The 22,701-nt window shown below is 40.4% G+C and overlaps 1 protein-coding gene across 1 annotated transcript in view; it reads left to right on the plus strand.

Annotated features, from left to right (window-relative positions):
• The first annotated feature begins 2,253 nt into the window (after positions 1–2,253).
• Positions 2,254–22,701, plus strand: part of Ndufs4 (NADH:ubiquinone oxidoreductase subunit S4) — a 108,400-nt gene continuing 87,952 nt past the window's right edge. The window contains exon 1 of the mRNA XM_059276467.1: positions 2,254–2,380. Coding sequence (XP_059132450.1) covers positions 2,283–2,380 — 98 coding nt within the window. The 5' untranslated portion in view covers positions 2,254–2,282. The remainder of the gene's footprint in view (positions 2,381–22,701) is intronic.

Below are 22,701 nucleotides of genomic sequence, written 5' to 3' on the forward strand. Positions count from 1 at the left end.
TAAAGCTCCTAGAGACTTGATCTTCAGGGCTGGAGAGATGTCTCCGTGGCACATGGCAGCTCACAACTGTCTGTAATCCAGCTCCAAGTGATCTGACACCCTCACACAGACATACATGCAGGCAAAACACCAATGCACATAAAGTAATAATACACCATAAAAAAAAATCGATCTCATTTCTCAAAGGATTTTTTTTGCTCTTGCTTCACAAATCAGAATTTTCATGAAGGGCTAAAATTTACAAAATGCAAAACAGAAGAAAAATAAATCTGGAAATACAGAAATTTCTGGGGGTGGTATTGACATTGTAGGTATAATGGTTAGAACAGTGAAGGTCGTGACATATGAGCATACTTGTAGGATGCAGCATAGAGAATGCCAGAGTTAAAGGCTCTCAGATAGAGGCTGATATACTCTGAAAATACCGAAGAGCCTGCTGCATTTGGAGTGTAGCAATTGATGGGAACAGAGAAAGAGTGAAGTCAAGAGTCTTTTCTCCCTCCAGTGCCGAGACCAAACCCAGGCACGTGTCCATGATAAACAAATGTTGTACCACTGAGCTACATCTTAGCCCCTACATAGGGCTTTACATGTCAGAAGCTCTCTGGCTTTTCTACTGAGGGGCTGAGCTAGAAAGCCCTTGGGGTGTTTAGTAGTAGAAAAGAAGGGGATTGCTTGACTTCTGACCCAATAGCTTTGACTATCGTGTGGAAGCAGATTGGGGGACAGTGAATGCAAGCATCCCTGCAAAAGGGGACTGGATCGGAGTACTACTAGGAGAGGCAGGGGAAATCTTCAAATTCTGGATGGATTTGAAAGATTGAGGCAAAAGAAGAAAATAAGAACCATTCTCAGATATGGCTAGAGAGCACAGTGGTATAAGTACTCGCCACCAAGCCTTGTGACATGACTGGGAATGAGAAAACGTGACTCCTGCCAGTTGTCCTCTGACCCCCACAAGTATGCTGTGGCCCACGTTCACATGCCTACACATATCAATAAATACATTTAAAAAGAATCATCCCAAGTATTATAAACACCGAAGTTAAGGCTATATCATTATAAAATCATTTTATTTTCAGGCAATCTGTTAAACTTTTACAAAATTAAGAGTTGTCCCTCGTCAGTGTTGGGGTATCATTTGAGAAATGACATTGAAAACCTTAGTGGATGAAAGGCTGTATTATCACCTGGGAGGCTGAAGGAGGAAGTTTGTAAGCTGATGTCTAACCTGGGCAACACAGTGAGAGATCCTGTCTCTTCCAAGAAACAAAGAGGCTAGGAATGTAGTTCAATGATAAACTGCATACTTGCCCTGGGTTGGACCACCAGTCTTTGGAAGAAAGGAAAAGGTTTGTTGAAGTCCCGAGGAGCCAGATAAGATTAGATAGGACTCAAGGCAGTTAAACCTGGTTATTGTCTATAATCTTAGGTTATTGTTCCTTTCAACGGTGACTGGCATGGGATGTATGACAGCTGGAAGGGATGATGGAAATGCTGAGAGTAATCAGGCTGGCTTACCCCTTCTCCCGGCCGAGGTTTTTGCGCCATAGCTCCAGTGACAACCCTCTATAGAGACACTCTTCCTTCAGCCTCAAACCAAAGGTTTACTAGAAATCAAAGGCTTTCCAAGTGCCCCACCAAGCCCTGGGCTACCTACATGTCAGGCAAGCACCAGCTGAGCTACAACCCCAGCCCCCACCAGATTTCATGAAAATCCATATGTTCGTCTTCTTTTTTTAATCTTTGGCGAGGCCAGATTTTTAGTGTGGAAAATATGATTATTATAACTACAGACCATCAAACTGAGCGCAGCCTGTTCTGAAGGCTTGCAAGCAGAATCTGGCAACACTTTGGGAAAGTACTACTTTAGTTTCTCAAAGACTCAAGGAGCCCTCCGGCTCTTCCAGTGGGCTCAGACTCAGATATTCTGAGTTCTTTGAAAAATTATGAGTTACAGGTGTTTACATTTTTGAAGCATTTTCTTTTGGGCTTCTTAGACTCAGTCTAAATAACCAACGCTACTAACAAGGATTACTTTTTTATAGAGGCAACATTTACACTCACTGAACCTTTTTATTTTTTCTTTTCTTTCATCCATTTTCCTCTTTAACTCTTTCAACCAGACATTTTTTTGTTAACTCTTTTCTAAACCCCAATATCAAAAGAAAAACAAACACTGCAGGATTCTGTTGCACTGCGGCCGCACGGCCTGGAGAACGAAGGAAGTGAGTCCCTAGCGGGGATCCGTCCTTCCCATCCTGGCGTTTGCCCGCAGCAAGATGGCGGCGGTCTCAATGTCAGTGGCGCTGAGACAGGCGTTGTTGGGGAGAAGGGCAGTGGCTACAGCTGCCGTTTCCGTCTCTGGAGTTCCATCTAGGTAACCTAATTATCAGCCTCGTCGGGCTCTTTATTCGGGACTCTCAGGTCGCTCCACTTTGGCGGAGGCCCGGCCGGCCGGGCCCCGGGGGCGGCCTTGGGGAGCGCGTCCCCGGCTGACCCTTCCTGGGGATGCCCGGACGAACTCGGGGCTCCGGCCAGGCGCCCGCGGGGGTCTCGGGTTCTTGGGAGCTCTGGGTCCTGCAGCCGCGGGCGAGGGTCTGGGTGGAGGAGCTGGGAACAGGGTCTTGGTTCCCGAGAAGGGGAGGAGTCTGGTGGACTTCTCTCCCGGTGTCCTGCATCCCTTCTGTTATCACCTGTTTGCCCCGCTCCAGCCCTGGCTGGAAGGTGAAAGCCCTGCTTTCCTTTCCCTGGCTTTCGTTAATAGCCATGGAGCTTCCAAACAGAAAGGTGGTGTGATTCATCATTCTGCATACGAGGAAAACTTGTTAGGACTTCAGGGTTAATAGTAGTGTTTATTGGAAGGTGATAGCGTACCTGTTTTCTATCTGTGGTAGGATTGGAGTCCCCGGCTGTGCGGTCCAGGCTTGAGCTTCGCCACGGAGCTATGCCCGCAGCCAGCAAGGTGGTTTTTATTTTTATTTATTTATTTTGTTTGTTTGGTTTGAGACAGGATCACGCTATGTAGCCCTAGCTGTCCTGGAACTCAGATCTGCCTGCCTGCCTGCCAGCAAGACAATTTTTAAAAAGGTTGATGGTAGTGCCTGACAGCAAGATGATTTTTAAAAGGGTTGATGGTAGTGCCCTGAGTTTTCTCATCTACATTGTTACTAACCCATTACAGCAGTTGAGGGATTGTTATTTTGTTACCTTGAATCATTTTTGTGATGACACCCCTCCCCCGCTCCAAAAAGTGAAGCATTACTTTATTTTACATATTTCTCTGTTTTCCTGAATTTATTAATAGCACGCATATACACATATTAGCGTTTTAATCTATGATATACCATGTTTTATTACTCTTTTCACTCCTGTAAAGCATGACCTTGTATTGTCACCTGCATGCTGTGGAGACTACACTGAACATTTACACAGAAGATGGGAGACTGTGTAAAGGATGGGAAGAATGTGGTAGTTTTAAAAAAAGGAAAAGTCAGGCATATCGGCGCAGGCCTTTAATGCCAGCACTGGAGAGGCAGAGGCAGTCGGATCTCTGAGTTCCAAGCCAGCCTGGTCTACAAAGAAAGTACCAAGATAGCCAGGGCTATATAGAGACCCTGTCTCAAACAAAAGCAAACCATTAAATTATTTTTAAAAAAGGAAAACAGGGCCTATCAAAATGCTTGTTAATTTAGTGTTAAACTAAAGACAAAGGGAATACAGAGTTAAGATGAGCTGATTAGAACTTTGGAAGGTAAATTTTATTACAGCTTTAAGTAGTGGTTTTGTGGGAAAGAAGAGGTTGCCCTTAGTAAGGCCAGGGGATTTGCGGTTTTGGGGACTGAGGATGTAGGTGGGTTGTTAGCGTGCCTAGCATTCAGGAGGTACTGGGTTCAGTCTTCAGCACCGGATAAATCCATTCTTGGGCACATAAACTGTAATCCCAGCACTCCAGAGTTGCAAAAACGGGATGGGGAGTGAAGTGGGGGACACAGACAGGACAGGCGAGACTGGGGGGCTGTTCTGTAGGCAGCAGCAGAGCAATATATATATATATATATATATATATATATATATATATATATATATATTATACAGTCACTGGAAAATAAATGTAGCACTGGTGGAAAGTAAAAAATTTGCAATTAAGTGTTTTACATATGAGGAACTTAAGAAATACCAAGCAGTTCTCTCAGATCAAATACTCCAGTAGTTAATTTAAGGCCATCATGGTGGGGATCTAGTTTAGTTCTTTTTCACTTAAACATTATGGGGGTTAATTTACATACCCTAATACTAATGTAGAGGACTAGAACTAAACACAAATATAAGGGGCCATTGATGTATTTCTCAGCAATTATGCTAATTTAAATTAAGACAGTACTGGATTTTACAAACTGATGGCTATTATTACAGATCTAAACTGAGCAGTTTCTGCTTGTTAAGCATGTTGTTAGAGATTTGAAAATAACTTATATAAATCATATAAGATGATCTTTGTTTCATATTTAAAAAAATTTAAAACCTACGGAAAATGATTTCGACCTCACACTTTTTTTTTTTTTTACATTTTTTTTACCCTAAAGATTTTATGATGTGCATCTTACTTGACAATTATGGTTCCGCTCCCTTGTTTATATGGAAACTTCTTACAAATGTGTTGAGAATAATGCTTTGAAAAGATTGAGAAGAAAGTTCCAACCCATCTGGGAAATTCAAATGTAAATTTCTCTTTTGGTAATCCTGAAAGAGATGGCAGTGGCATAATGCTGCCTGCCGGTGTCAGAGTGAAATGAGGGAGGATGGAGTCAGTAAGGAGAGTGGTGGGAGAGGAGTGGGGTTACTAACCTACCGCGTTAACATTTGGATTCAGTTATGAAGTCAGTGTAAAGAAAAAGTAAAACCGCAGACATGGACTCAGACAGGACAGAGAGTTGAGTAGCACTGGTGTGGCAGCTTGTCTTCCTAGCCTGTGTTCTAGAGTGAGCATCTAGAGTTCTTCCTCCTTGTCTGAAGAGGGTGAAAGCATCGTTACTCACCTGTTCTTGCCCTTACTATAGTGTCCTCGGGGGTTTTCCAGCACACATTCTGTCTGTTTAAGGTATGACTCTATCAGTAGAGAAGTTGGTTTTTTCTTTCAAAATAGTGACACTTGAGATTTAAGATAATTTCTGTATTGTTAGGTGTTTGTCCATTTTAACATGACCGTGTATGTTTTTATCACCTGCTTTCATATCTCCTCTCAAATTTAGACTAGAGCTTGTGTTTATCTAAAACATAGTTCTGAGGATAGCAGATCCCCAGAGCGTCTTAGTCTCTATGATGACACTAGGTGTATGAGACCTCTGTGAAGTCCGTTTTGTGCTCCCAATCTCTCTCTGGCTTTATTTTGTGGTTTTCTTTCCCACTGTGAAGTTGAGTTTGCAGAGACTTCCAGTGATGGGAAAGGAAAGTCTAAATGTGTGAACAAATATTCAAGATCAATAGGTTGGCTACTACTTGATTAAATATCTTTGCTTACATTTATTTAGTGTGGTGTGTGTGTGTGTGTGTGTGTATTCATGTGGGAAAAGCAGGTCTTTTTTTTTTTTGTTTTGTTTTTTGTTTTTTTTTTTTTTTTTTTGGTTTTTCGAGACAGGGTTTCTCTGTGTAGCTTTGCGCCTTTCCTGGAACTCACTTGGTAGACCAGGCTGGCCTCGAACTCACAGAGATCCACCTGGCTCTGCCTCCGGAGTGCTGGGATTAAAGGCGTGCGCCACCACCGCCGGGCGAAAAAGCAGGTCTTAAGAGATACATCAGTGCTGGGCAGTGGTGGCACATGCCTTTAATCCCAGCGCTAGGGAGGGAGAGGCAGGCAGATCTCTGTGATGAGTTCAAGGTCAGCCTGCTCTACAGAGTGAGTTCCCAGACAGCCAGGGCTACACAGAGAAACCTTGTCTCAAAAAACAGAAAACAAACAAACAACAACAACAAAACAATAAAAGACACATTTCAGTGAGAGCCAGGTAGACACTAGCCTATGTAAATGTGAATTAAAAAATATCTACAATATATATTCTTTTACAATTATTTGCAGTGGTCTGAGTTTAAGATATTCACCTTGAACTCTTAATTTCCGCATTTAAATTGTTTTATGAATGGATTTGTACTTAACACATTATGACAAATATCCTGACCCCTTTTTCATTCAAAATTTAAAAGTGGGAAGTGGAAATGAGTGATTTGAGAAAGGTACTTATTGGAACAAGAGGACTTCTTTGGAATGAGAATAACTGGCTTCACATGAAGCTTTTAATGAGGCATGGTGGGAAGAGATGGAGCCCCTTGGTTCCTGAGTAACATCTGCTAGAGTAGGTTTGGAGATGGTATGAATATAGAATTCAGACAGAACACAGATTGTTCAAATGGAAAAGCTTCTAAAATTTGTCATCCCTTTTATCATTTTTTTCCCCCTTTTCGAGACAGGGTTTCTCTGTGTAGTTTTGGTGCCTGTCCTGGATCTTGCTCTGTAGACCAGGCTGGCCTTGATTTCACAGAGATTCGCCTGGCTCTGCCTCCTGGGATTAAAGGTGTGTGCCACCACCGCCTGGCTTTGTTTTTTTTTTTTTTTATATAATCATTTTTGTAGTATTTATTCTGAGCATAAACTCAGCCTAGCTAACTTTTCTAACTTAGTGATTCAGCCAGTGTACCAAGGACTTTCCTTACATTGTGTCCTGTGTTTTTTCAGCAACTCTGTGAATTAGGATGTTCTTGTTTTTTAGGATAGTAGACAGGTACAGAAGAGAAATGCATTAAGTTCTTCTTGGTAGAAAATAGTCTGACTTACTCATCAATATGTTGACTTTTTGTAATGAGAATTATTTCTGATAACAGTAAATTGAAATTTCAGTGTCTTCAGTTTTTCTAAATTTTAGCAAGGTATATTCTTCATTTGAAAAGTTATTTGATACTCTTGTCTTTTATTTGGCTATTATATCTCTACAGTGGGAGGGATGAATGTTTTGGGCTTTGAAAGAAAATAATTTTTTTCCTGAATTTAGTATAAGAGATTTTTATAGGTGACTTCATTTTACTTTTTACCCCTGCTTTAAGACAGTATCATTTGGCCAGGTTAGCTTGAAACTCGTGTGTAGCTGTGGATGACCTTGAACTCCTGATCTTCAAGCCTCCCTCTTCCAGGTGCTGAGAGTGCAGATGTGTGCCACCATGCCCTGTCTTTTTTAAATACTTTTAAACAAAATACATATAATGCATGTACTAAATGTGGTTTCCTAAATGTATTTTTTCTTATGAACTTTAGGTGATCATTGGAAAAATTGTTGTTCTGCTTTTTAAGACTATTGAGTATGCTAGCTATGCTTTCTGAGCTCTTCAGTCTGTTTTTTGTTTTGTTTTGTTTTTCTAATTCTTCATTGATTAGCCTGCTTCCCCCTTAGTAGTTTTGTTGTCTGGAAAACTACGGTGTTTGGGGTTCTTAGTCTCATTAATAGAAGAATTTAAAAATGAGCTTGGAGAGACGCTCAAGGACAGTTTTATTAACATTTGAGAGAAAAACTGCAAGACAGGCAAGCTATAAATCCTGACAGCTGTTTGGAGCAGGAAGATAGAGAAGGGAGAAAGCCATGTTTGTAAGCAGCCACTCGATGAGAAATGGGGGGTGGCTTGAGAGAAAGAGTGGGGATCCCAGGGCATTAGGGAAAACAGGCCCGGGCTTTGGTCGGTGTCGAAAGAAAAAGAGGAGAAGGAGCAGCAGACAGGCCCGGTGCCAGCGGCATGGACGTGCTAGCTGATGTACAGAAGCTCTGTGAGCAGCTGCACCGAGGGCTGGGCCGCTGGGAAGGTAAATACGGTATCTCCTTAAGGGAATCAGCTTTCCTGAGAGGTGGTCTCTTGGCCACATGTGATTGACTGGCTGAACTGTATTAACTTAAAAATTACTTATTTTTACTTTATGTGTATGAGTGTTTTCCTGCATGTGTGTCTGTGTACCACATGCTCACCTGGTGTCTAAGGAGGTCAGTAGAGAGCCTTGGGTCTAATGGATCTGGTGTTACAGATGGCTGTGAGCGACCATGTAGGTACTGGGACCTGAACTCACACCTTCTGGAAGAAGCAGCAAGTGCTCTTAACCTCTGAGCCATGTTTCTAGCTCGTGGTTTTAACTCATAAAGGAAGAGACAATAGTATGTAAAGTATCAGAATGTCAAGTCTACCTAAGGGCCAGAGGTAGAGTCCACTGTTTTGATAGGAAAAAATAGCTTTCCCTTAATAATCCTTGACAGAGCTCTGATATTGGTCCTTAGTGGCCTCAAGAACTACTGCAACAATATTCCTCCCTCAAAAGTTGAGACTCAGAAATCATTTTGAGGATGAAATTGGGGAATAAATATAACCCATTCCACCATGATAATCTAGAGATCCAGTTTCAAATTTGTTTCCCAAAAAGGATTCATGTCAGAACCTGAGTTTCCATTACACCGTCAAGTAGAGCCTCCAGGTTGGAGTGCTCATTTAGGAGAAATAAAAACTGACTCCCTGGCCTGAAAACTGAGGTGCTGATTCTGGATGAGAATGAATTGTTTACTTTGGGGGTTCTTGAGTCTGCCTAAGCAGTTTCTAACCTGCCTTCATCATTTTTATCTCTCTTTTTATATGGTTGAATACCAAATAACTAAACCTATTAGAATTGTGTGTGGAATTCTGAGATTTAATGAAACCATGATGATGGCTAAAATTTATTGTCATTAAAATCTTGGGCCAATGAATTGGCTCAGTGGGTTAAAATGCTTACTATGACCTGAGTTCTATACCCAGGACCCACATGATAGAAGGAAAGAACCAATTCCTGCAAGTTGTCCTCTGACCTCCACACTCAAGCACGTACACATACACACAAAAATAAGTAAATATGAGAGAGAGTAAAAGCTTGCCCTCTTTTAATGTTGACAGGATATTGTAGTTAAGACCTGAGTTCTTACAGCTTTTCTTGTGTAATTCCATTGTCTGAAGATCCTAAAAGGATCTGCTGTGACTGAATTGTACGTTAGCCAGGTTTTTTTCTTTTTTCTTTTCAGTTGCTTTCATCTAAATATTTGAATATTTTTGTAAACTATTCTGTGTATTTTCTCCTTTAGGTTATGACAAGGGGACAATTCTGAATTCTGGTTTCAAGTTTATTCTGTCTGTTGAGTATTTTGATAGATAAATGCAGCCTTGAGTTCTTTAGAATTAGTTAACCAAATATAATCTCTTCTTGCCTATATTCACCAGACTTACATAAAAAATATAGGATCAGCCTCCAATTTAGTGTTTTGCTTTTTAAATGTCTGCTGTTCATCAAAATCACCTGTTACTTGCATCTGAGGCATTCATATTCTTTGGCCACAATTTATTGCTTCAGTAAATGTAGGTTTAGGCTTAGCTCTGCAGATTCTGATGGGAAGCTAGGGCTGAAAACTCCTGACTTTTTTTCCCACCTCTCTAAGTAATTTTAATGTTTTATCTTCAAAGACTTCAAAAATATGGCTTTCTTTGGGAGAGTAATAAGGGAGATTTTCAGAAACAAGAAAACTTCAGTTTTTGCATTTTTCACTCACATACTAATCAGGCGGGGGTGAGGGGTGCGTTAGAGGCAGAGAAGGCATTCTGGTAATGTTGGAGAAAGCAGGCCATGTTACTCCCCTCTAGAGACTTGTTCTTCATTTTGGAAGGGCTCAGGTTTAATATAGCACAGCTGTTGAACTCTGCCCTTCAGAGTTGAAGAAGAAAGTGTCTTATCCTTTGTAATGGGAATATGCTTTTTAGGGAGGTGGTCTTTGGCTGGACATAGTTTTTAAGAAAGTTCCTTGCTCTTCTAGAGTTCTTTTGTTTCAGTGATGTCTTAGAATTGTTTCAGCTGAGGGGAGTGCAGATCTTATTGCTTCTGTAGTATGTTTTGCTGGGTCCTTAACAGCCAGGTGAAGAATGATTTCTTTGTGTTTTCTAGGGCTCAAAAATATGTTCTTTCCTTTATTTGGCCACTTCATATAAGCAAAAGGTCCTTGCTTGACAAAAGATCCCGTTCTAGATGACTGTTCAGCAATCCATATGCTTCTCCTAAAAATGTCACTCTGTCTTGATGAGCTTTAAAGTAAATGCAGATGTTTTGAGTCTTTTGAGGACCTCTACTCTTTGAATGGAAAGAGCACTTCTTTTTTCAAGGGATTTCTTCACTGTACTTAAAGATGAAATTTATACCTTTTGTTTTAGTGGTTTGGAATTTCATTTTAATATCCTTATTACACATAAGTTTTTGAGATATAAAATATACCTCATTTTACAGCATTGAAATCTTGTATTTATTGAACCTTTAAAAAATATGAAACTTACAGTACTTCATAGTAATTACCTTTGGGTAGTGAAAAGTGTTAGTTTTTAATTGGAAGAGTGGCCTCTACCTTCGTAAAGGTTAACTTTAGAAGTATAGTTCATAGATTCTTGTCATACTTGAGTTGGAAGGAAATTGTTCTTGGGTTGTCAGCCCCTACCCTTTATTTAGTGTAAGAATCCCTGGAGCTTCTGCTGATGATCTGGAGTTTCTGGTGGCTCTGGAAAACAGTTTTCTTCACTGTGACAAAAATGCCCTCTGGGAATACCAAGGGGTGGCGGCAGCGGGGGTATTGTGACAGATGGTTTCAGTTCATGATGTGCTCCCTCTATTCCCGTGGACCTATGATGAGGCAGAATACCATAGCGGCAGAAGGGTGTGGCGAGGCTCTGTTGCTCACCTCATGGCAGGCAGGACTCACAGACTGGAAGGGGCCCTAGCTAGATCCAGTCCCTGAGGGCATCTGCTTCTTCCAGCTACACCCTACCTCCCAAGTTACTAGCACTTTCCAAAATAGTGCCATTAGCTGGAAACCAAGCCCTCAAGACATGACGGGTGTGGGAGACATTTCACATTCCAACCACAACACACACACACACACACACACACACACACTGTTCTTTTATACTCATTGATGAGTGATATTTCTCTTTGTGCTCTACAGAGTCTTTCCCCTGTGTACTTACCATCCCTTCCCATAACTAGGCTTAGCTTCTTCAACTTGTTTATTCTATTAAGATGGCCAGATTTCGTACTGCTTTCCTGCCTTTTTGTACTCCTTATGATGCTGTGATGGTTAATTTTGATGAGCAGCTTGGTAGGATTAAGAGTGCCTAGGTGATTAGTGAAGCACACTTTTGGATGTGTCTGTGATGGTGATGGTCTTGGATGATTAGAACATACGGATTCTTATAGAACGTAAAGAATCCTTAGATGGATTCATATTATTAACACACGATTAGGAGGTGGTGCAAAGCAGGAGATCTTTAGGAAAGGGGAAGTCTTTGTGGGAATGTCCTTGGGTCTGTACCTCACTTAGTCGCTTTCTGTACTGCTTCTTTCTCTGCTTCCTGGAGTGCCATGAATGAAGTGGATAACTCTGCCACATACTCTGCAGCTGTGGCATTTTGCCCGACCTCATGGGGCCATGTGACTCTGAAACTGGGTCAAACAAAAGTTCCCACTTTTAACCTGTTCTTAGGCAAAAGTGATAATAGATGTTTTCTGTTTTGCTAGTGCCTGTGTTTGAACTATGCATTATAGTTTTGATTAAATGTGATTGTCAGAGGTTATGTTCAGCGAGCTAATCCATTCTCCTCCTTCCCTTTCTCTATTTCTAAGAAAACAGGTTTATTTAGTAGTACACTACAAGGAGCAGTAGACTGGGCAATAATAAGGGTGCTACCTGAAGTTTCTTTTCTTCTTACTTATCTTTAGATTGATTTTTATTTTATGTGTGTGAAGTGTTCTGGCTGTGTGTGTGTGTGTGTGTGTGTGTGTGTGTGTGCCACATTCGTGCCTGGTGCCCATGGAGGCCACAAGAGGGATTTTGATCCCCTAGACTATTGTCAGCTGCTATGTGGGTGCTGGGAACAGAACCTTGAGTCCTCAGCAAGAGAAACAAGAAGTGTTCTTTAACACCAAGCAACTCTCCAGGCCACTCTTTTTCTTCCTTCCTTCCTTCCTTCCTTCCTTCCTTCCTTCCTTCCTTCCTTCCTTCCTTTCTTCCTTCCTTCCTTCCATTCATCTGTCCATCCCCCCTTTTTTTCTTTCTTGAGACAGAGTTTCACTGTGTATCCCTGGCTATCCTGGAACTCACTTTGTAGACCAGGCTGGCCTCGAACTCACAGAGATCTGCCTGCCTCTGCCTCTCAAGTGCTGGGAGTAAAGGTGTGCGCCACCACTGCCACCTGGCCTCTTTTCATTTCTTAACAGTACCACAAAATAAAAGTTCATGTAAGTTTACTGTGGTTTCCCGCTGTGCTGGCTAGTTTTATGTCAACTTGACACAAACTAGAGTTACCTGAATGGATGGAACCTTAATTGTGAAAATGCTTCCATAAGATCCAGCTGTAAGGCATTTTCTTAATTAGTGATTGATGAGGGAGTGCCCAGCCTATTGTGAGTGGTTCCATCCCTGGGCTTGTGGTCTTGGGCTCTGTATGAGAGCAGGCTGAGCTAGCCATGAGGAGCAAGCCAGTAAGCAGCACTCCTTCATGGCCTCTGCATCAGCTCCTGCCTTCAGGTTCCTGCCCTGTTTGAATTCCTGCTCTGACTTCCTTCAGTGTTGAACAGTGATGTGGAAGTGTAAGCTGAATAAACCCTTTCCTTCCCAAGTTGCTTTTTGGTCATGGCGTTTCGTCATAGCAATAAAAGCCCTGACTTACTCACAGGCCCCTTTCCTATATTTTTAATTTTCGCTTTTAGAGGGAGAGAATCAGGGGCCTCTTAATGCTAGAAGCACTTCATACTAGACCCTCCTACTGAGCCACCTGCCCAGCCCTGGTTTACTCTCTTTGACTCCTTTGGTTAGATTTGTATCAAGATGATGCTAAACTCGAAGAGCTAGGAGTTGTTTCTCTTCCTCTTTCTTTGGAGTTACTGTAATTTTATTTCATAAGTTTTTATATGCTGTGTTTTATTTTACTTAAAACACCTTTTAATTTTGAGAGTTTCATACCTGATACTGTGCTTACATATTTCCATCTTTCCCTAAAACGTCGTCTTATTTCCCCTGAGGCTTTCCTGATCCATGGATTACTGAGCGTTTGTTGGGTTGAGCTCGAAGCTTAGTGGTAGAACGTTTGTCTGCCAGGTGTATGAGTCCTTGGCCTCTACCTCCAGTACTGCAACACAAACAAGGGAAGTAAATGCTTGCTTGATTGGTCTGAAAACCCAGTTCCCTGGAACGTCTTTTTCAGTGTCCATCCTGAAACCTGTGGCTCTGCTGGCCTGGCTTTGGTAGTCCACTCCCACAGTTGCACTGGAGTCAGTCAGGGCTAAGGAACTCAGAACAAAAAGCAGCGAACTAGAGGAGTGGCCGTTGCATGAGCCCACCCCCTTAGAGCCAACACTCCAGTGGGTGGAGATAAAGAATTTGTTTGCTGGGTGGCGGTAGTGCACACCTTTATTCCCAGCACCCAGGAGACAAAGGCAGGGGGAATCTCTGTGAGTTCGAGGCTGACCTGGTCTACAGAGCGAGTTCCAGGATGGCCAGGTCTATACAAAGAAACCCTGTCTTGAAAAAAACCAAACTTTTTTTTTTTTTTTTTTTCATTTTTTGCTATTGCAAATAGTCATTGTTTGTCCTCTAGTGTGGTTGCAGGATTACCCAAGATTGGTGCCAGGTATATGAAAGAGAAGGTAAATGGTAGCTTCTGCAATTTCTGAGCATTACTTTTCTTGTTCCTTGGGGCAAATTTCTACAGAAGTGCTTATTTCCATTTTCAGCTATGTTAAGCACAGGCTTGGAGCACTGTGGGAGGGGAGTGTTAGATTCACAGCTGGTTAAATGAAGCTCCCTGGTCTGGTGCTCTTCCTGTTCCGCATCCTGTCCAGATTTTTATTATTAGTGCATTCAGTAGGAGAGACAAGTGGAGTGTGTTTACTAGATGTTGCCTAGGACCAGCCGGCCTAGGATGAATTACCTTAAAAGCTAATTATAATATTTCTTACATTTTTAGAATATCTGAATGGACTTAATTCATCTAAATTGGCATAAACAGTCTTTATATCTTCAGATTCTTAACCAGTTGTTTCTCAACTCTATTGGGCGTATAGGGGATATTCACATGTCAGAGTCTGGGAAATGAAGCAGAGAAAATATTTTGGAGTATATGCTCCTGATTGGAAATCTTGGCATTTAATAAAATGGAAGCTTGTAAGTGGTAAAGAGGCAGAAAAAATGCATTGAGTTTAAACTATCAAGCAACAGTCTTGGATTAAAGACATTGTATTGATTAGTTTATCACATCAACACAACCTAGAAACGCCTGAGAAGAGAGTCTCAATGAGATGGTTTAGATCAGGTTGTCTGTGGTCACTCTGGGGGCATTGTTTTCATTGCCTTAATATGTGGGAAGACATAGCCTTACAGCAGATAGCATCATTCCCTGGCTTGGGGCTCGGGACTGTGCACAAATGTATGCTTCGACCTTCAGAGAAAGTGCTTCTCAGTCCTGCCCATTTGAAGGAGGAAGTCTTGAACATCCGTCCACAGGTGCCTGTTCCCCTTTGGCCAACGTGTTATCTGCTCTGTGCTGTAAGCTGGACTTGTACTTCACTTGACATGTATGCTGGAAGATGACTGGAGAGTGTGCTCTTAACAGGCATGGCTGAGATGATAAACTGGCCAATGGTATCGGTTAGATTTCTTTGTAACTCAGGAGACTCTAACTTTCTGCTTTGATGTGGTAATCAGGTTTCTAATAGCTAGCATTTTTGAGTATTAGACACTAAGGTCATTGTTTCATGTGTCTTATTTCATCTCAGTAAAGTAAATGCTCTTATTTTAGGTGGTGGGTTGACAATTAACATTATAGTTTTATATATTCTAGGATTATAAACTATCTTATGTGCCTTAGAATTTATTTACCTTTCCTCTAGGACATGGCAAAGGATCTAGAAGTTGAAATCTTACAATGTATTTAACTATAAGTCATAATAGAAGTTTTTTTTTTATTTTTTATTTATTTATTTTTTTTTAAGATTTACTTTTAACCTGTGTGGGGAGGTGGGGGTTATATGCACATGAGTGCAGGTGCTCTCCAAGGTCAGAGGTATCAGATCTTCCTGGAGCTGGAGTTAGAGGCAGTTGTGAGCCACCTGACCTAGGGCTGGTGATTGAACCCAGGTCCTTTGGAGAGCAGTAAGAGCTCTTAACCACTGAGCCATCTCTCCAGCCTTACCATTTTATTTATTTATTTTTTTTAAGATATACTGCCTATGATGGCCTTGAATTCCCAATCTTTCTGCTCCTATTCCCTACCCCCCAGTGCTGGGATTAGAAGTGTATCTTACCATATCCAGCTATGTTTTGCAGATTTTTTTTTTGTTTTTTTTTGTTTTTTTTTTTTGTTTTTTCGAGACAGGGTTTCTCTGTGTAGCTTTGTGCCTTTTCCTGGAACTCACTTGGTAGCCCAGGCTGACCTCGAACTCATAGAGATCCGCCTGGCTCTGCCTCCCAAGTGCTGGGATTAAAGGCGTGCGCCACCACCGCCCGGCGTTTTGCAGGTTTTTAAAAGACAATTATTTGTTACTGTTATGTGCTTGTGTAAGTGCTGGTATGCACTTGGTCACAGAATGCATGTAGTGATTAGAAGGCTATATCCAGGAGTCAGTTTTCTCCTTCCACCTTGTTGGAAGGAGATATAAAGATATAAAGAAGAAGAACAGATTTCTACTGCATCATACCCCAGGGTAGCTTGTCCTCAAGCTTCTGGGACATTCTCCTGTCTGTCCCTCTCATTTTGCCACAGGAGTGCTGGGATTAGAGATGTTTGCTGCTATAGTATGTGTGTGTGTGTGTGTGTGTGTGTGTGTGTGTGTGTGTGTATGTGTGTGTGTGTGTGTGTGTGTGTGTGTGTGTGTGTGTGTGTTTGAGACAGTGTCTCCCTGGCTGGCCTGGAAGTCACTGAGATCTGTCTGCCTCTTCCTCCCGAATGCTGGAATTAAAGATGTACATCACCATACCAGACTTCCAAATGAGTGGTTTGGTTTTGTTTTTATTATTTTTTTTTTAAGACAAGCTCTGACAAGTTTTATTAAAGAAAAACTTTCCTGGTTGACTTTCACCATTCTTCTGGCATGCATCTAATGATATCAGAATCACCGATGTCGATGATAGCCAGTGTGCTTACTCTATAGTGTTTCCCAAATGCTGAGCCCCATTCAGTATCATTGCCACTATAGGGATAGACATCAGTTTTGGCCAACGTGGCATAGAAGTCGATTCAGATTTTCTTAAAACTGGGCAGTTGTTGGTGAGAATAACCAGTTTTTCTTTGACCTGCCTGATCATGTCTGATCATTACTAGGTATTGAAACCTACAATGCCTTGCGCATGATAGGCAAGTGCTCTTCCACTGAGCTTTATCTCAAGCCCTCTACCATGACTTTCAAATGTCATTATTTACTCTTTAACAGTTTCATACTTGTATATAATACATTCGAGCCACAGTCACTTGACTCTTTTATCCTCTTCCTCCCCTTCCATTGTTCATCTCCTGGTCTCCACCTACTTTCATGTCTTTGTTTTTGCTTTCAGATCCACTGGGTTTAACCAGGGCAACTCACCAGTGATTATATCACTGAAGGCAATGGCTTCTTTTCTCCCAGCAGCCCTAGACTGTATGAGTTTCTTAGGATGGGGTCTCATCAGTCCATCCCCCCTCTATAACTGAATGTTTATGGGCCTATTCTTGTCAGTCCCCATGCAGGTAACCACAGTTTTTGTGTGTTTATGAGTATGGTGGCATGTCCGCTACCATGACTTTCTACCATCTGCTTACACTGAAGACTGAGTGTATAGTTCATTTACACGAAACCTCAAGAAGTTCAATTCACGGGGGCAACTAAAGATATTTTAAAGACAGGTGACACAGTAATCACAGTAATCTACTTAGTGACCATTTAGTACTTCATCAGAGAAACAGTGACTTACGGGAATGTGGGTCTCCGTTAGAAGCTGCTCAATAAAGACTTCACAGCCATAACTTTGAAGTTTTGCAGAGACTTTAGTCCATACCTAACAGATTGTAGAACCTTCTCTCTACTTCTCTTGCAATTCTTTGTCTTCCTAGAATTCTAGACACATCTTATTTCAGGACATTACATGACATCTTGATCTCACTGGAGTTGGAACAATTGATGACATCATACCCTTATCCCTCTCTGCCTTTCCTTCCTAATTACTGTCATCAGAACCTGGATGATTTCTAAGCTAGGAACTTGTTTCATTCCTGTCTCATTTCTCTTAGGCCTCATTTATCAGTCAATAACTTCTTAAAATATTTTTTAAAAATTACATGTATTTGTGTGCATATGTGGGTATATAAGCACTCATGCCATAGTACATGTATCAAGGTCAGAGGACAACTTGCAAAAGTCAGTTCTTTCCTTCCATCATTTGGGTCCCAGGGATTGAATTCATGTGATTAGGAATAATACACACCCTTACCTCTTATGGTTGAAGCCATTTCTCCAGCTCCTACTCACTAAATTCTAATGTTGATTTGTCTCTTATTTAGCTCCCATTTTCCTATGATTCTAAGAAACTATCATTCAGCTTCCCCCTGGTTTGCATTTGATGTGCACATTTGTACTTCATGTTACAGACAAGAAGAGTTCAAACTTCTCAGTGTGTTATGGAATCCTTCGTATTCTCTGCTCCCGTCTTCTGTTCATTCCTGGACATTCACCCCTTCTCCTTTTCTTAAAGTAGGAACTGGTTATATAGCCCAGATTGGTCCAAATTTCTTATGTAGCCCAAGCTGGCCTCAAACTCACAATGTTCTGGCCTTAGCCTCCAGTGTGCCGGGGTTATAGGCAAACACAACCATACCCAGTAGCATCTGTATTTTTAACAGCTTCCTCCTGGCCCAGTCTCCAGCCATACTTTAACACTGCTTTGGTGACTCTAAATTACCTACACTTCCATAATTCTTCTCTCTGCTGTAATTAACTTGACTTTCTATACTGTTTTTTTTTCCTTCTTCATAAACTCCTCTGAAGCTTCTGTGCTTCTGTCCTGCCCTACCCCAACATCATTTGCTCACAGAACTCCTGTTCCTCCTTAGGTGGCAGTTCAGTCACCACTTTAAGCTCAGAAGTTTGGAGTAAGTGCCAATCTGTGTGGTTTTAGAGCTCTCTACTAGAGTGCCCTGAGGAGTTTATGGGCAGATTCTTTTTATTTTGAAATATTTGAAAACCCTTTTTAGAAATATTTGCATGTATAGAATGAGATATCTTGGAGACAGGACCCAGTCTAACACAAAATTCACTTTGTTTCTTACATGCGTAACCATTGTAGTGTGGAGCTTTCCATTCGTAATGTCATGCAGGTGTTCAAATAGTTTCAAAGTTGGGAGCATTTTGAGTTTCAGATGATTGGATCAGAGATTCTCTGTCCTCCTGCGCCTCGTTGTAATAGTCTGTTTCCTGTCTGTATCCCTCTAGACTTTAAGACTATTGGTTCTAGAACTAGTTTGTTATTCTGTGTTTTCAGAGTATATCTGTGGAGTCACGAGATTATGGAATAGTGTAGACATTTAAAAAATATTGCCCAGCCGTCTTTCCAATAAGCAGGATAGCATTTTGGGTATTTTTTTCCTTTAAGATATATTTATTAATGGCTCTGGTGGCACGTCTTTAGTCCCAGCACTCGGGAGGCAGAGGCAGGCAGATCTCTGTGAGTTCAAGGCCAGCCTGGTTGAGTTCCAGGGCAACCAGAGAAACCATCTCGAAAAACAAAACAACAACAAGAATAAAAAGATATATTTATTTTATTTTATGTGTGTGCACTTCTTCCCTGCATATATGTATGTATACCACATGTGTGCCTGGTGCCCACAGAGGTTAGAAGAGGGCGTCAGATTCTCTGGAATTTGAGTCATGGATGGTTATGAGCTGCATGTGGGTGCTTGAGAACTGAACCTGGTCCTCTGCAAGAGCAACAAGTGCTGTTAATTGCTGAGCCATTTCTACAGCCCTTATTTTCGTATTCTTATAGATCTTTGGATTTTAAATATAACCATTATGAATAGTAATAGCATAGATTGCTGGAAAAAAGATTAAAATGTTTAGTTTAATAGTCCTTCTTGCCTTTTATATACTATTGAATAATTATATTGTAGGCATTCTCTTTCTTTTTTGAAGACACTGTCTGCTCTGTAGTGCTGGCTGGTCAGCATGTAGCCCAGCTTGGCCTAGGACTTGCTGTGATCCTCCTGCCTTCACCCCCGTCCCCGCCCCCAAGTGCTAGGGTTGTAGGTATTTGCCAGTGCATCCAGTAATTGTAGACTTAAGATAGTATTTACTAATAACATGTTAAGTAGAATTCTGTCAGAAAGCTTTTTGTAGGATTTGGATTTTTACAGGATAATTTTTTCATGGAAGTGAAAATATTGGAAATTTGGAGTTTAATAGTGAAGTAGTATTTTGTTTTTTATGATGAATAGCTTGTATAGCTATATTGTGTAGACTTTAGAACAGCAGACGACTCAATCTACAGAATAAAATTTGAATTTCAACGTTGAACATTTGTAAATTCTTTTGTTCTAGACTACATTATGCAGGTCACATAATTTTATTCAGTTGAATTTGTTCATTTGTATTTATTTTAGCCACACTACCAGTTGAAAAGTAAAATATCCTAGGACTTACAGTATATATGAATTTCATAGGTATTGCTACATTTTACTGTGTTAGTTTATGGGAAAGAATTTGAGAAGAGGAAGAGTAAAAAGCATCAGTGGACATATCTGGGAAGACAGAAAATTCATAGCTATTCATTTACAGTTTCATCGAAAATGTGGTATCATATGTACATTAAAAAATTGTGGGTAGTGTTGCCACTATCTATATGACTGTTTCACTTGTAATACGTGCTAAGTGTTGAAGTGACCCAAAGAAAGATGATGTTCAATGTTTTTAAATTGTCTGTTTGGGGGCATTGGCTCCACAGTGAAAACGAAACCACATTCACTTCACCCTACCGAGCACCATGCTCCAGTATGTATGCACCCACCCTCCTAGAAAGCACCTTGTCTGTATCTGCATCATAGAAAATTCTGTGAGCATTTAAACCCGTGATAGTGAAATTAGTGTATATGGTTTTTTGTTTGTTTGTTTGAGGCAGGGTTTCTCTGTGTAGACCTGGCTGTCCTGGAACTCACTGTACACCAGGCTGTCCTCAAAACTCTCGGAGATCAGCCTACCTCTGCCTCCTGAGTGCTGGGATTAAAGGTGTGCGTCATCATTATTCAGCTGTTTTGTTTGTTTGTTTTTTTTCCAGTAACTAAAAATTTGAAGGCTAGCTTCTGGGTCTAGCATTTTTGTGTAAGACATTGTAGATGTTTCAATAAATGTTGGATAATTGAGTAGGAATTACCATTTCAACATACATTTTTTTAAAAATAGGGTTTTGCAAGTAAGTAGCCATGACTGGCCTTGAACTTGTTGTATAGCTGGAGATCCTCTTGCCTCAGCCTCTCGTGTGCTGGGGTTACTGGCAGGTGCTACCGTGCCTGTCCTTTGGGATTTATGATCCACACAGTGCAACAGGATTTTTGATGTATTATTTTAATACTTGAGTATTAACTTGCCGGATCTTTCACATTTCTTTTCAAAACATATTGTTTGTCTCACTTTGGTCATTTTCTTTTTGCTTTTTGGTGTTAAAAGATGAATGCAGGGCCTTGTACTTGCTAGGCATGGGTTCTAACACTGAACTCCATGCTCATAACCCCAGTGTATTTTATCACATGGATTTTATCAACATGACTAACACCATTTTAAAGTTAAAAAACAACTTCTTAGGGTGAATTTTTTTTAAAAAAAATTAATGGAATATTATGAAAAAAATCAACAGAAAAGTGCTGTTTTCATGTTGATAAGAATGAATTTGTGATTAGAATCAAGTTGCATATATAGTTCTGACAGTGCTTCTTATTAAAAAGGCATTGACTTAGGCTTTTAGTTAAGGAAGTGACTGAGCAAGTCAGTGGGAGTTTTAATGACTCCATTGAAGACTTGGTTTGTAGTTTTATGGTCTGGATTTGGATGTATCTTACTGTGATTTGAGTGTTTCTTACATTGCACGAAAGCCAGTAAAACTATAAATTGAATAACAAGCAAGTGATTTTCTCCATTAAGCTAACCACTATGAACTTTTGTGTGTTTGTATTCTAATTTATTTTTATATTGCCATTAGTTCTTTATGCATATATATTTTGTTGTCTTACATTGCTGAGGGCATTAAGTATACATTACGTTGTGTACTTTTTGTTTTAATATTCTGTTGAATTTTAAGTTTAAACACATTATGGGTCCATCAAGTTTATAGACATGCATTATCTAAAAACATACAATGTATTCCAGAATGGAGCTGCTTTGCTGATTAGTACAGAATATTTTCAGTGTTTATTATGTGTTTACCTCTAGTTATGTAATTTATTACTTAGTCCCTGATTTTTTTTTTATATGAACTTAAAAATGAACCTATCACTTAGAGTTGGCATGAACTTTAGGGATTAAACTCATAAAACATTTAAAACTCCCTAAGTGGAATTTATTTGTAAATCTAGCAGCTTTTGTTTTCCAAATACAGTCATAATAATTATTACTTATAATTTTTGCTTAGAATATGTCAAAAGTTGTTCTAACTTGTTGTTATTTGCATCTCATTTAACCTTCTCGGTAGTTCCATGAGCTCTCTGACACCGTGGCTCAGGAAAGTAGATAGGATAGTAGCATTCTAATGACACAAGTGGTCACCGTGTAGTGAGGTGGAAGAATGGTTGAAAGGCAAGTCAGAGAACAATATCTTTCCCAAAGGAGAATTTCCTTCTTTGGTCCAGATGAACTGTAAACGCTGGCTACACATAGGCTGTGGAGCTTGCTAAATTTTAAAACTTTGTTTAGTGATACCTAGGTAGTTTCTACCCAACAATATATATTTCAAGTAGTATTCATTTCAGTCTTGATTTATACCAGTGAAAAAATCTTTTGGTGTGTTTCAGTGAATGGTGTTTGAACTTCATAGCAATGAATAGTTATTTCTGAAGAGGGTAAATAGCCATTGTTACAGTATAGTTTAAAAGTTTTTGTTTTTATATGTACAAGTGTTTTGTGTGCAATTATGCCCATGAGTGTATGCCTGGTGCCCAGGAGGTCAGAAGAGGTCATCAGATCCCTTGGAACTAAATAGTTTCAGATGTGAGCCACTATATGGGTGCTGAGAATTGAACCTGAGTCCTCTGCTCTTAATCACTGACCCATCTCTGCCCTCCCTCTCCCCCCGTTAGGAGTTTCTTAATGCTTGGAGCTTATTTATACATTTTCAAGAAAATACTTTCTTATTCTTTTCCCTTTCTCTGAAAATGGGGCATATAATTCTAATTTTCATTTTGCTTTCATTGTTACTGCTATTAAAATTTTTATATACAGAAAAAGTTTTAGTAAAATATATCTACAAACAGTCTATATTTAAATTTAACGATGTTAATATTTTGCTATTGTCCCCCCCCCCCCTTTTTTTTTGTCTTTTGAGACAAGGTTTCTCTATTTAGCCCTGAAACTTACTATGTAGACCAGGCTTGCCTCGAACCCACCTG

Source organism: Peromyscus eremicus, chromosome 11 (assembly GCF_949786415.1).
Source record: "Peromyscus eremicus chromosome 11, PerEre_H2_v1, whole genome shotgun sequence".
Lineage (NCBI taxonomy): Eukaryota > Metazoa > Chordata > Mammalia > Rodentia > Cricetidae > Peromyscus > Peromyscus eremicus.